General features: G+C 39.0%; 1 protein-coding gene across 1 annotated transcript in view; it reads left to right on the plus strand.

The window, feature by feature from the left end:
• plekhm3 (pleckstrin homology domain containing, family M, member 3) overlaps positions 1-10,954 on the plus strand; it is a 48,057-nt gene extending 37,103 nt beyond the window's left edge. Inside the window, exons 7-8 of the mRNA XM_063498907.1 lie at positions 3,460-3,617; positions 5,215-10,954. Of these exons, the coding sequence (XP_063354977.1) occupies positions 3,460-3,617; positions 5,215-5,377 (321 nt within the window). The 3' untranslated portion in view covers positions 5,378-10,954. The remainder of the gene's footprint in view (positions 1-3,459; positions 3,618-5,214) is intronic.
• Positions 10,955-14,535: the final 3,581 nt, after the last annotated feature.

A 14,535-nucleotide genomic window follows, 5' to 3' on the forward strand; every position in this document is an offset into this window, starting at 1 on the left:
TAAAGTTTTGAAGTTATCTTCAACTGGTCATAACTTGAAGTGGCCAGGAAAGTTTTTGGTGGCATTTTTCAGGCCTGGAGGTTACCACTCGACCTTTTTTAAGATGGTAAAATTACTAGAATGAATCCTGTTGTTAGTTAAATATTGGTCCAAGGCATCAGGCTCGATTTCATCCAAAGACTAATCATTTTGTATTTTCTTTATGTTTGTAAAGATACCCTATAGGTTTTTAAATCCATTCAACTTAATGAAAAGTGTAGCAGTATTTCCTTTGGTCCTGTGACTCAGTGTAGATGGAATCACTGTACCTCAGTGTGCTAGGTTTCCTCTGTGTAAGTGTGGTTTCTTCCTCCTCTCTACGTCTCTCGTCCTCATCGTCTAACAAACAGCATGAAGGAGGTTATAATTGGCAGGTCCAGAGCTCTGCCAGGTGGAACCACTTGTATCTGAATACAGGCTCTCGCCCTCTCTCAAGATCTCTCTTGTATATTGAATCTGCTACTCTTTCTCTTACTTTCTACTCTGTTTTTTTCGATTAAATTTCTCCCTCTGTCTTACATATCCTGGGTTATTAAGCTTATAGCACTGTCTGCACTGTTAACAAGGTACAACAAAGCTTGAAGCCATGTTGAGTTGTTATATCTGTTAAGAGTCTGTACACCCTTTCTGTGCAGTCTCTCATCGTCTATTCACGACTCTACAACTCCAGCCCCCCACTGCTAAGCCCCCCATCCCTCAGTTCTTTAAGGAACTTGCCAAGCGTTGCCATCAAAAGTTGTTCACCTCATACACTGTCTGCCTTACTTCCTTTAGTTTCCTGTCTTGTTTTTCTGCCTTTCCACCAAGCATTCAACTTTGTTTTGGTCCTTTTTGAATGTGGTGTCGCATTAGTTTCCTCATTTGTCATTTCCCTCCATTCCCCCATATTAGTTTCAGACATGTCTTTGCCCCAGATCAACTGCACTTTCCAAAACTCAGCTGAATTTGCTAAACAATCTTGGGGGAAGCCAACACATCCTTCCCCCAAGATGATCTTGAAATATTTGAAGGGACCATTTTAAGAAAGTACTGCTAGGTAGAGGCTTTCCTTGGAGAAGGCGAGTTAGGTCTCATAACCAAATGTTGCCATACAAAAACCAGCCAAGTCGTGACTATTAAAATCAACAAGAGCCACCCTGAAGTTTTGCAAGAGGCAAAACTGGAAATATTCATCCTGGAGCATCTGTGTTGCTTGGATCCAGATACCTGCAACATTAAGTCGAACAGCTTTTTCCTTGATGGGGAGCGTGGGACTACATGGAGGACCAGAATAACCGGGGTCCCCCCATAAGTGAATTAAGGCCAATTTTACACGAACTAGCAAATGCTCTGTTCCATTCTCTATAAACACTAGAGGTGTTTGTGTGGGGAAAATCCCAGTAGATCAACAGTTTCTGAAATATTCTGACCAGCCTGTCTGGCATGTACAAAGCCAGAATAACAAGCAGGTGAACAATAAAGTGGCTATGAGTGTGCATGAAAAATATTTGAAATACGTCTACGATTCTTTTAGGTAGTGCAAAAAAACAAAAAAGACAACAATATTTCTTGCTTGTCTTAAGGTGGTGCTGAGTGTCGGCTGACTTTGCACCATAATTTAATAGGTGATCACATACAGGTGGTCTTCTGCTGTTTCTGTCACCAGCAGACTTTTCTCAGCCTCAACCTCCAACTTTAAGACTTTAATATGAGACATTTACTGGGCAGGACTGATAACATTTGCTGCCGAGGCCTTACATTAACATTACCATTTTATTATTAGTCGCAGCTGCTAGCCACTAACTTAATGATTAGTCTAGTCTGATAAAATGGGGAGTATAAGAAAGTTTGACCTTTGACCTGGGGTGGAGCAATCCTTTCAGCACAGGGAAGTTTTAGACCCTTCTTTTGTGGTACTCAAACACCCCAAAATTTTCTGACATTGTCATCTAATTTACCAGCTCATCTAGTACTAGCTTAATTTGAACCTTCTGAGCCATTGGTCCTCTGGCTTATTGCTATTTGCCAGCCAAGGCTCTTGTGTACTTTATTATTTTAGTCTGTTAAAGATTTCTGTTCCTATTCCTGTCAAAGTGGGCTTCATTATTTGTTTCCAGCACAGCTACCTTTCCAGGTGACTTCAAGTCAAAAGGCACAGCACAAAGAGTGAGAGAGTACAACAGAGAGCGAGCGAGGAGAATGAAGTCAACAAAGAGAGAAAAAGCAAATTAAAACAGGAGAGAGTGGATATGTAGTTATAAAGCCAAAGTAGCTTCTGTTTTGCCCACACATTGATGATGATTTCACATCACTAAACAGGGTTATCAAATGTGGATAGAAACCTATAAGAATCTTCTCATTCTAATTGGATTCTATTGTTGTGTTATTTTTCTCATTGAATACAATGTGTTTGTGTGTGATTGTCAGAGAAAATAAGGCGTGAGGAGGATGTAGAAAGGGAGAGAGAGCAGCATACTTTCTGTCTCTATTGTCTCTACTGCATGTGATTAGGAGACTGAAACAGTGTCTGGTCAACATAGCTGATCCTTTGCCTCTGGTTTAATAACTAAAGAGTTCACTAGTATAAAACTGGTGTATTATACTGAAATCTGTGATTATTCATCTGTACACATGACATTATGATGGGGGCCTGAGCCCCCTAAAGGTTAGATCATAGAAACGCCCCTGCCTTTCAGCAACCAAATCTGCATGAGCTACAGTGCTAGCTCCTGGCAGATTAGCAGAGAAGTACAGCTGTTTTTCATCTGCATAGCAAGGATATGAAATGTCTTTGTCAGTCAGACATGTATAGGTACATATATTGGCAACCTTCAAACATTCCAGTAAGGAGGATGATGCTTCTCTGTTGGTGCTTCTGTAGACTGACTCAATAAAACTGCTATAATAATAATAATAAAAGCCTTATCGATGTGATGTTTTATTTGATTACATTGTCCCTCTGTTCAGCACTTTGGCTGACACTTGATGTCTCTTAAATGTGCTATACAAATAAAGCTGACTTGATTGTCAAAGTATTATAGTTTCAGCTGCTTATTATAAAATTGCTTTCTGAATTAGTTATATTAAGTTAAACGTTATCAAACACATTCATTAGGAATTTTGTTTAAACATTAAATGTATATATTGAGCTATGATGCATGCTTTAGTACTTTTAATTTAGTTTTTACCTTGGTGCGTGTGACTAATTCTTTATTGGCCACCCTAAAGATTTTCCAACTTGTAAGAAAAAATGTAAAAAGGAAAATATATAAACAGACAAAGGAGGAGTTAGTGGGCTTACAAAAAGATAATGAAAGAAATCAGAAGAAGAAACATAGCAACTGTCACACTTACTGTCACATTTCATGTGTTTCTTCTCGTCTCCTGCTACTCATCTTTTTTATCCCTCACACCCGTCCATGCTTTCTTATCATTCTCTAGGTGATTGATGGAAAACTGGCTCCTTTCCTGTCCAAGGTGATCAAGTTTGCCAGCTCACATGTTTTCAGCTGCAGCTTGTGTCGAGAGAAAGGCTTCATCTGTGAACTCTGCCAAAACGGGCAGGTCATCTATCCCTTCCAGGAGAACGCCACCCGGAGGTACACATCCTTCGATAAGCTTTCTACAAGTTAAACATGACTGGTTTTACATTTTATTTCATATTATGAGCAAAAAGGTCAGATGGAAGATCAGCGCACATAACTGATAGTTTCCAGATAAATGTATTTAAATTTTTATTTTCTCAGTGGAGTCAGGAGACTTTATTGACTCAGTAATTGTTTTGAATCCAGAAATTGATTAAAAACAGTTTGCATGGGAGAAAGCCGGGTGAGCTGACACTTTGCTATCTGGAAATGAGGTGCTAACGTGTACGTGACTTTTTGAGCACCAAGACTGAGTCTGCTGTTTGTTACTAACACTGGTTGGCATGAGAGCTCTTTGTGTGTGTGTGTGTGTGTGTGTGTGTGTGTGTGTGTGTGTGTGTGTGTGTGTGTGTCTTGGGTGCAGGGATTTTCACGACAGTGTCCAGAACCTCGTCCCCATCACTGAAATTCAGAGTGACAGATATCACAGAGATAAGAGCTGATCAGGACCAATAGTTGAAAGACTGTGAGCTGTGGACGTACACACACCCTACTTGTTGAGCTGTGTTTTATGACTTGAGAAGTGTTAACTGATAACAGTCATATCTGCTGTCCTTACTGGAACAGAGCTGTAAAGATTTACTGAACTGTTGACTTAGTTACACATACTCAGAAGATGCAGGAAATGAGCAATAACTGGGCGTTAATAGCCTATCCTACTTCATGGACAGTTCCAATCTATTGCTATCAGATTACGATGTAATTTTTGTGGTTTTAACAGTTAATCCTATTACGAAATATCGCAATATGAATTTCACTTAACAGTTTGGAAATAATATATATTATAAGTTTATATTTATCAATTTATTTGGAGCTTAAAGTCATTGGGTAAACATCTAAAATGCCAAATGAAACAGGAAAGAGCTCGTTGGCCTGCAAAATGTGATGTTTCCATAATTACACTTTGGTTAACCAGACGCTCATATTTCTTGGCTCACCAGATCAGTGTAATCAGCAGGTAACTTGGGACCCATTGTCGAATCTATATACCCTTCTCAGTATCACTTGTTAATCACTAGTAGCAAAAGTGTTAGACTTCTTTGGAAGTTTGGTTGTTTCCTTTCCAGCCAAAATTTAGGTGGGAGTCCTGATGCCACTTTCACTGGTGTAACAAACACCTGCAGCTGGTTAGCTTAATTTTCCGGAAAAACTGGAAAGGGTTAAAAAGATCATTTTTAATTACAAAAATTCTGTTATAGATTTGGACACTTAGTAAACTTGGTTAAAGTTTCAAATTCAGACAGCCTTAAACACTCAATTTGAAACTTTTTTCAACTCTTAGTTCTGTATGATGTCATTGAGCACAAAAGCCACACCCACCTGCAGTTCAAACCTTCTGTTTTCAAGGGTTACCATGCACCATAAAGACCTAATCTCATAATCTCACCGCACAGTCACCATCCACTCCTTCCTCACATAATTCGCCACTCAGTCCTGCAGGGCCAAATGACGCCTCATGCATGGCAGTTGGTATGGAGTATGACTCTGACTCTCTGATAGTGTCCTTGTACAGCTGGTGAAACTTGACCGACGTGTGTCTTTGTGTTTGCAGGTGTGACAGCTGCGGCGCTGTTTTCCACGCCGAGTGTCGACAGAAAGCACAGCCGTGTCCTCGCTGCGTTCGCCGGGAACTCCACCACAAGAGGCCATCGTCCTTCTGGTCACCTGATGACGACAGCCCAGGCTGTTTCCACGTGCCCTACCAAGACACCTGAGACAAATACCTGCAGGAGCCATAACAAACAGGGCACCGCCGCCCAGCCATCACCCTGGACAACAAAGGCCTGTTTCTCTGATTTGTGTGTGTCTGCAGGATGGATCTTGTGGCAGCAGTGACCAGGGAGTGGACTTGGAGCATTTGTTGCAGCGTCAGGTTTGTGTTTTTGTGTGTGGACCTGCCAACGCACATGCCTGAGCCGAGCACCCTTTGGTTTGCTGTAAAGAGCAGGAAGAAAACCAACTGAAGAACTGCTGAGTCAGGCTCTACAGATCAAACTACTTGCATTTTGTAGTCCAGCACAAACAGATTATCCTCTGATTATCCTTATCCCATCTCCTCCTCACTCCTCATTCCTACCTTTTACATTTTTCCAACTCCAGGAGTTAGACCTGCATAATCAAAGCTGATCAACTGGAGGAATTCAAGCTTAAAAATAATGTTGTGGATTGTAGCCACCTGCTCTCAAAGTCCAGCTTAAGTTTAACAATAAAATGAGTAGTCAGTAGGCAGAAAACTAGTATACAATCTTGGCAATGGATGTGTAAAAAAAAAAACATTAAATTTGCTGCTCTCTTTTGGGTGAAATAAGCAAATTTTTCAATTCCCCCTCCTCTGAGACCATGCAATGTTTTTGTCTTTGTTTACAGACTAAAATAGAGAATAACTGAAAATGGATCTGTGTGTGATGGAAATGCGTCAACTCATGTTAAAGTGATAGAGCACTCAAAACTTCAAACCCTTTTTTCACCATTTTTCCTTTCAGAGAGAAAGAGCTGTTGTCAGCTTGTATCCATGTCAGTGATATTTATGTCAGCAGTCAAATATTAAAGGGTAAGGTATCAGTTTATTAATTTTTATAATGGTAGTCAAAAGTGAAACACATTTTATAAGCTGTATTTTTTTTCCATGTTCTTATTGACCACTGATAAGAAGAAAAAAACATTTTAACAGAAGCTATTTGGTATAAAAATCCACAGTCCTCAGTCTGCAATCAAGAAGACTGAACCTGAGATCACTTTCAGAACATGCTAGAGTGAATGAAGTATACAAACTGTGTCCTTTGTAATAGGATTTAGAAAAGTGTGTTTTAACGACGAGTACAGGACAGGAAGGCGGGATTAAAATAAGCTGTTTTTACACGAAAATAGTGCCAGGAGGAAAACTTCTCAAAACAGTCCTGCAGCACAATCAGCTGTTTTACCCACCTAAGAGCAGATTTCCTATAATATTGCTAAAATCACATCTTCTCTGAATGCACAGGTGCGCTGACGCAGAGTGGCTCATAAAAATCATAAGACCAGATTTCACAATAGTGCCACAAATTGTTGTCGAGATGCTCAAAGTCCCTGAACAGAGTTACTGTAAGTGACAGGTTATATTTTCAGCGGGACTCAAATGTTCTCAGCTTGTCTCGTAATGACTGTATTAATTTGCTAAATCAGCTAATATTTTTATTATTTATAATATTTTTACTGTAGTTTACTGTCTGGAAAAAGCCCATTGTCCTGCAACATTGTGCGATAACTCTGACAGCATTTGGAGCACGTGGATAAACCCAGGAAAGTGGATTCTGCTGCAGGGCTGTTTTAATGAGCAGTGTTTTAGTTAGTTTTTTTTAAACTGTGGCAATGTGTCGGCAATGACATTTACTGTCTCTGACTAAATCCAAACTGACCACAGCTGCTGCTGTTCTGAAAAAACAAAAAAAATAATGTGTATGAAAGTATAAAAATCCTTCCTCTCTCCTACTTATAAGTTATTTAACGTGTGGATTTTCACTCACTCATTTGATCGGTGTTTCTTTAGTGCAGACTCTGTCAGTGTGTTTGGGCACGTTTTCTTCCCTCCATCACTCTGACTGTAAAATAACAAAAGGGGCAATAATATAAACTGTAACTTAATCGTTCATTGTTGCCTTTTTCCCCTCCTGTGTCATTCTACTTCCTGTTGTGCTTTATTCATGCAGAATCTATCAAGCATGATAGCAGCTTTAGCGTTTTAGTATCTTCTATGCAACCTAGATGGCCTTTATAATCCACAGCTCTGATGTGTAAAGGTCTGGGAACATGTTCTTTACAGCGCTGAACGAGCTGTGTTTACATCAAGTTTTAAGAATATAATAATGAAAGGAAATTAATCAAATTAATTTTCTGTCTTCTTTGCTGGTTTAAGAGTAAATAATTAAATCCTGCTATTTTTTTCTGGTTTGGTGTAGAGTGAAATGTTAGATACAGTAAGCTTTTATTTTTTCTACATAAAATATGAAACTGCTCCAATCAGTGAAAGATAGTAAAGTCTGCCTGTAGTGATCGATGAAAGCTGCACTCTCTTTGTTTTTAGGCACTGTTATAAAATCAGATTTCAAATATATTGCAAACCAGGAAATATTGGATTTCTCAACATCTTAAGATTCAAGGACTGCAGCTTTAAAGTTCAATATGCCAAAATGTGTAATATGTTTTGTTTTCTGTCTTTTGTTTTTCTTCCTAACAAGCTGAAATCTCAGTGCAGATTTTTTTCCCCATCTGTCCTTTCTTAACCTCCTCTTCATCAGCTTGTTTGAGCCATAAAATTACATCAATGTTGAAATGTGACAAACTTCAGCTCTGGCTTGATTCAGGAATATGTGTTTTTGTGAGATCAGTGACAGTTCTACGTGTTTGTGAAGCACTCAGGATGCTGCGCATTGAAACTAAATAGGTGTTTGAGCTGAAATGAAATCATTTTTATTTATTTTACTTATTTATTTTTGTTTGTTTTAATGGTCATAACTGAAGTCATGTCGGGTGATATTAAAAACAGTGTTTAAGTTGTCGATTGATCGTGCCTGCTGCATAAAAAACTTTTGTTTTGTTTTGTTTATTAATGAGTTTTTTTTTATTATTATTATTATTATACTTTTTGACTGTGAACTCATGCTGTTTTTGTACTTTGGAGCCCAGCAGAGGTCAAAGATCATTTAACTGTTTATCACACAGATCAGAGTTTTGCACGGGGAATAAATCACGTGTAATCAAGTCCAAATCCAGCCCACCACACAAAGTTAGCTCATCTGTTTCCAGTTGCATAACGAGCATAATCAAACCTCATCCTGGCCCCAACAAACAGCTTCAACTCAGAGAGTCTATTCAAAATATGTCGATTTAGGGATTATATTCCTGTTACAGATTGCCAGATTGTAGAGTTTGTTTGTTTGTTTGTTTGTTTGTTTGTTTTCAGACTATGGCTATTTTTACAAGTCTACATATCACCCACAAAATCTGATTTCATGCCACTAAAACATTACACACTGCAAAAGGGAACAAGATTGAAAGCCTTTTTTTCTTTTAAATTCCACAAACCATCAACTGAATAAGCACACAAAGCACCAATGATGCATAAATTATAGAAGTGAAAAGCGTTATAGGTTTTCTGTGTGTAGAAACAGGCAGCTTACACAAAGTTATACACACAAAGTACATACTCGATATTATGATTTTTGCACAATATACAAAAAAAATGTGGGGCGTTATCCCCAAAATATTAATTTCACAAGCAAAAGTGCAGCAGAAGAAAAAGGACTCAAAGAAGAAAATGACTGAAGAAATGAGGCTACATCTAACTAACCAGTATTTGTGTGTCTGTGTCAGCCACAATTTCATACAAGTGTAATCGATTGAGCTGTGTATGGGTAAAGTGGGTTGAAAAATTAGAACCTGTGTGAAGCAAGAGACATGCATTTACTTTTGGCCGACTTACTAAGTGAATTGGCTACAATTGTTTCAAAGACAATAATAAATATATTAGTAAAAGTTGAATTCAAACAATTACCTGTAAAAACTGGATACTAATTACTGTAGTACTTTATATTACCATTGGTAACAATGTAGTAATAGTGGGGCAGTAAGAAACAAAAGCTAATAATAGCACAATTACAAGTTATTACCACCTAATTACAAAGTAATTATCTTGTATCAACGCTGATATTTATGATGTTACCGGTACTGTAATGCTATCATTAGCCTATATCTGTGAATCTGAGTGAAATATGGGTGGAATATGCATGTGTGTAGTTACTTGTTTAGACCTGATTATCAAACATTTATATGCTATGCACACTATGAACTAAGATTGCGAACATGGTAAACATTATGCATGCTAAACATTAGTTGTTGTCATCTTAAATAACTCAGAGCACAAGTATAGCCTCCGGGTGATGCTCGCTTCTCTATTTGTACAAGTGAAGTCATCTGAATAAATATATAAAACACAGCAAGAGGTGTGTAAACATCCTGAAGACATAAGCCAATATGCAAATTGACGCAAATGCAGACGAGGTCTTAAAAGACATGTTTGCATAAACAGAGTAACACTAGAATCTGTCCAAAAGTCATGCCTGTCCTCATCTGCCCCAAACAAAATGATAATAGTGACATTAATATCAATTAAGAGCCAGATGTTTTTCTGTTTGTTGTTTCTGACATAACGCAGAATTAATTCTAGTATTGTAATATGATAATAGTATTCTAAAATATAAAACATCAACCAATATTACCTTATTATGAGGTTACTACCAGTTTCTGCAAGTCAGTGTATAAAAATTTGAATGCAGATATTCCTGTTTTGTTGCTAGCAGGTTATTATTATTTTTTATCAACATATTACTATGATTAGCTTTTGGTTTTGCTTCATAGGCATATGGCCTGTTATTACCCATCTGCTTAAATGTCAGTGTAATATTACTCAGCTCTTTATAGTCGTTGATACAAGATAATTATGTGTTTTTTATCTCCTCATTTCCAACTTGTTACCTCACTATTACCATATTTTTACCAATCTATAATAGAAAGTACTACCATAACTATTTTTTAAAAGGTAAAAGGGGCATTTAGTTCTGTTGCTCCAGTCTAATGATGCATTTTTAAAGAGTAGAAACCTACTAATTTATGGAAAGAAAACCCATATAAGACAAATACCTGCTGGGCCCTACAATTTGCCGCTATGTAGCTAAAGTTACTTGATTGTGTACTTTGAGAAATGTATTAAATTACTTGCTAATTTTATGCTGTTGTTTCACTGCAACCTGGAAGTGCAGGTTTATGTTTATTTGATTTTTAAATAATACTGCAATATTGCAACCTCTGCAAATCTCTTATGTCTTTTGTCCCAGCTGCTTTTTTATTTCTTTACATGACTGCAGTGTTATCCTAGTAACCTCCAGCTCAAGCCTAAGTTGAAATTGTAAGGAAGTTTTATGACCGTGCTAGCACAAAGTTGTTTTGTTTTTTGTGTGTTTTGTTTTGTTTTTATGGTACTTGACTTGAAATGTTGCTTATGTTTCGGGCACATGTTGATCATTGCAGTATGGTCTTAGAGAATAATATATTGTACAGTATTTAAGCACAGTAGCTGGACTGAAAATCTTTTGCACTTTTAAGTTTTTTTTATTATCCTTGTTTATCCTTGTTTTCACATCCAAATTCTGATGCAAATACGGGGAGTTGAACTTTTTTTTCTGTCTTATTTAATCAGCCCTTCCTGCTGTTGGATTTTGTTCAGATTTGTCTGCTAGCCACTGATGCCAATAAAGACAAACTTCTCAACACTGAAAGTGTTTTGAGTGCATGTTGAGAAATTGTTTGGGTTTCACTGCATTAAGGAATGCTAACATTTTGTGTACAGTACAGTGTAAAAACGTAAGAGTGTACTAAGATACATCCAAGAATAAGAGGTGTATTTTCTAATTGTAAAACTGGATAATTATGAGTCTGAGCTGAGGGTGGAAGAAGTACTCTAAGCTTAAATTGAACTTATTGGTATTACCATGTAGTAGAAATACTCTTGCTACAGATATGTAGTTCAAAATTTTGCATTAAAATATAGTCATGATACAAAAAGTAAAAATTGTGGAGAACTTTGGGGTTCTTCGGAGAACTAGAGTTACAGAGAGTGATTCAAAAAAGAGGAAATAATCAGTGATCAGCAGTTCTCTGGGTGAAAAATGCCTTGTGGATACCTGAGGTCAGAGGGGTAACAGCCCTGCTGATAGGAAGTAACTCCTGCAACCTCTCATTACAACCAAGGTGTGCAGAAGAGCATTTCTAAACCTTCAAGACCACATCAGCAGTGTTGGGGAGTAACGGAATACATGTACCGCCGTTACGTATTTAGAATACAAAATATGAGTAACTGTATTCCGTTACAGTTACCGTTTAAAAAGGTGGTATTCAGAATACAGTTACTTTGTTGAAATAAATGGATTACACGGCGGTATTTTCCTGTTTCATATTGTCGCGGGTCAGGACTGTTTGGGTTTGTTTGACAGCTACGTTCTCTTGTTCCAGGCGGCAGCGTTACGGTTGCCATGGTTACAGGGTGACGCTCTCTCTCTCTGCGTGTTTCCTGGGTGAGAGAGCGCTTTTTTGTTGTTGTTGTTGTTGTGCTAAGCTAAAAGGCAGAATGCTACAGGCATGGCCCTAAAGAATGTAGCCTCATGGGCAGTGTAGTCCGTGCTGCAGGGAGAATGGACTGCCATACCCGTTATGTGTCTGTGAGCGAGGGAGGGAGAGAAAGGAAAAGTCCGAGCTGTCACGGAGCAAAAACGGGAGCTGGAAGCATGTAAATATAATAATAACCACTGCAGCCAAGAAGTGTGCCTGACGAGCCCATTTGTAAGTAAGCTATTAAGACTCAACTGTACACTGTGTTCGTGTTTTCCTCCGGAAAAAATAAGTTCCGTTGGAGCAGCCTTTCAACGCCTCTCTCTGTCTCTCGCTAGCAAAGTTGACCCAGACAACAAAGTAAAGCTATTTTTCGGCTACCAGCCCAACACGGAACCCACCGTATTAGCCAGATGTCCCTTTACTACGGTTCGGAGCCGCGGACCTTCAGTAACAGTAATAAATCACAGCAATAGTACATTCACGTAGTTGTAAACAGCATGATAATATATTAAGCAATCCAAAGTATTCAGAATACGTTACTCTCATTGAGTAACGTAACGGAATACGTTACAGAATACATTTTGGGGCATGTATTCGGTATTCTGTAATGGAATACATTTTAAAAGTAACTTTCCCAACACGGCACATCAGGTACCATTCCTGTCAGCTAAGAATGGGAAACTGAGGTTGCAAAACTGGAAATCAGAACACTGGAAAAAACTGTTGTCTGACGAGTCTTGATTTCTGTCGCAGCATTCAGACGGTAGAGTCAGAATTTGGCATAAACAGCATGATCGCGTGGATCAATCCTGCTTTGTATCAACAGTTCAGACCGATGCTGCTGACGCTGTTGGTGTAGGGGATATTTTATTGGGGCACTTTGGCCACCTCATTATCAACTGAGAACAATTTAAATGTCACAGCCTACATGATGTTGCTCATGTCCATCTCTTTATGACCACATTGTACCCTCATATGATAACATGCCACATCAGAAAGCTCAGATCATATAAACTGGATTCTTGAACACGACAATGAGTTCACTGCACTCAAATGGCCTCCGCACTCTCCAGATTTCAATCCAATAAGAGAACCTTTGGGATGGTCTGGAACAGAAGATTCGCATCATGAATGTGCAGCTGACAAATCTGCAGCAGCTGTGTGATGCTGTCATGTCAACATATCTGTCCTGTCAGATGCATGCGTACTGCAACTGATTCAACTGAAAGATCTGTGTATATGCAGCACTAGACTTGATTTTTTACTTGGTAATTTATTAATCAGTCATCTCATTGCAAGAAGGCAAAGTTTTGATTTACTGACATCCGTGATGGGATAGAGATTGGAAACCAGTACTTTGTGGAAAAGAGATCTTGTGGGGCAGAACATTTAAACTGGAAACACTGAGCTGACTTATTGTACTCCATACAAGGTAGAAAACAATGCAACCTAAAAATGGGATTATTTAATTTGTTGAACTTTAACTTAAACCAGATGTTAGATGCCTGTATTCTTACACTGCGCGCTGCATTGGCACTTGAGTTTAGTACCACATTTGAGTACTTCGTCCAAAGTCTCAGGAGATAAAACTCCTTTTACAGAGCAATAGTTTAATAAGAGCACAAGATTCACCGATTGTGACACATGGATCATCTCCATGTGCCGAAAAGCGCTGTGTGACGTGAACAAAGGTTTCGCTGAATGGGCCTTGCGCTGAGAAGCTGATTCCAAGGTCAAAAATGAATTTCCAAATGAATTCACAGTTTGCTGAGGTGAAAAACGATAACGTGTCAGTTTGCAGCCGATGATCAGATTATGAGCTCAGCCTCAAGCTGAGCTGAGAGAAAACAAGATCCATGTGAATAAAGGTGCATGTAAACCTGCTAGAGTGAACATGGATATTGTGTGAGAGAGCGGGGAGCTCAGAGGCTGACTCATTTGCCTCTGATGTATGTCGAGCAGCGGGCAAATTGAAGCTGAGTGTCGACCGTGCTTAATTGTCATCGCCAATTAGTGCATTGTAGGACGCCCACAATGGATCAACTGTAGCGAGTAGAACGAAGTCCTTTGTGCTTCTCCAGTGGCCTGCGAGCCAGTCAAGACTCATTTAGTGGACTGAACAACGACGGAGCAGAAATGCCAACGAAAATGAAAACAAAAGACAGTTTAAGGAGGAAAAGAGGACGAGGAAAGAAAAAGAGAGGAGGAGGAGGAGGGGGAATGTGGACAACGGTCACAGAGGAGGGAAGGACCGGGCCTCTGCTCTCCCAACATGAGTGGAGAGTGCATGGCTTTGACACGCACACATACACAGTACCCCCACCTCGACATTTATCGAGCCGCTACACAAAAGCTGGCAGGGCCCCAGTGTTCCCAGTGACCTGGTTGTTCAGACGCTCGTTTGGCCACATCGACGCTTTCAGCAGGCCTCAGCCCTGCTGATTGTCAGTGTGCTTTTACCAAGGTTAAAGGGTAGATCCACTGTTTTCTACTTAAATCCTTAATGAGATGTTTTTTTGTTGGTTTTTTTTTAATTGAGCGCAATTAAGCACAAAACAACCTTCTAAACAGAGATTCACAGAAGCCTTCAACAAACCAGTGACAAGCCAGGCGGAAGAGGTTTCATGAGCTGCCAAACTGTTGGGGAATTGGTTTTGAAAGACAATTCCAGCTGATTGCAACTTATTCTATCCGGTCTGTTATGTGGATTATTCGCTAGCTTTGCAATTTC

The sequence above is a fragment of the Pelmatolapia mariae genome, linkage group LG16_19, assembly GCF_036321145.2.
Source record: "Pelmatolapia mariae isolate MD_Pm_ZW linkage group LG16_19, Pm_UMD_F_2, whole genome shotgun sequence".
In the NCBI taxonomy this organism is placed as follows: Eukaryota; Metazoa; Chordata; class Actinopteri; order Cichliformes; family Cichlidae; genus Pelmatolapia; species Pelmatolapia mariae.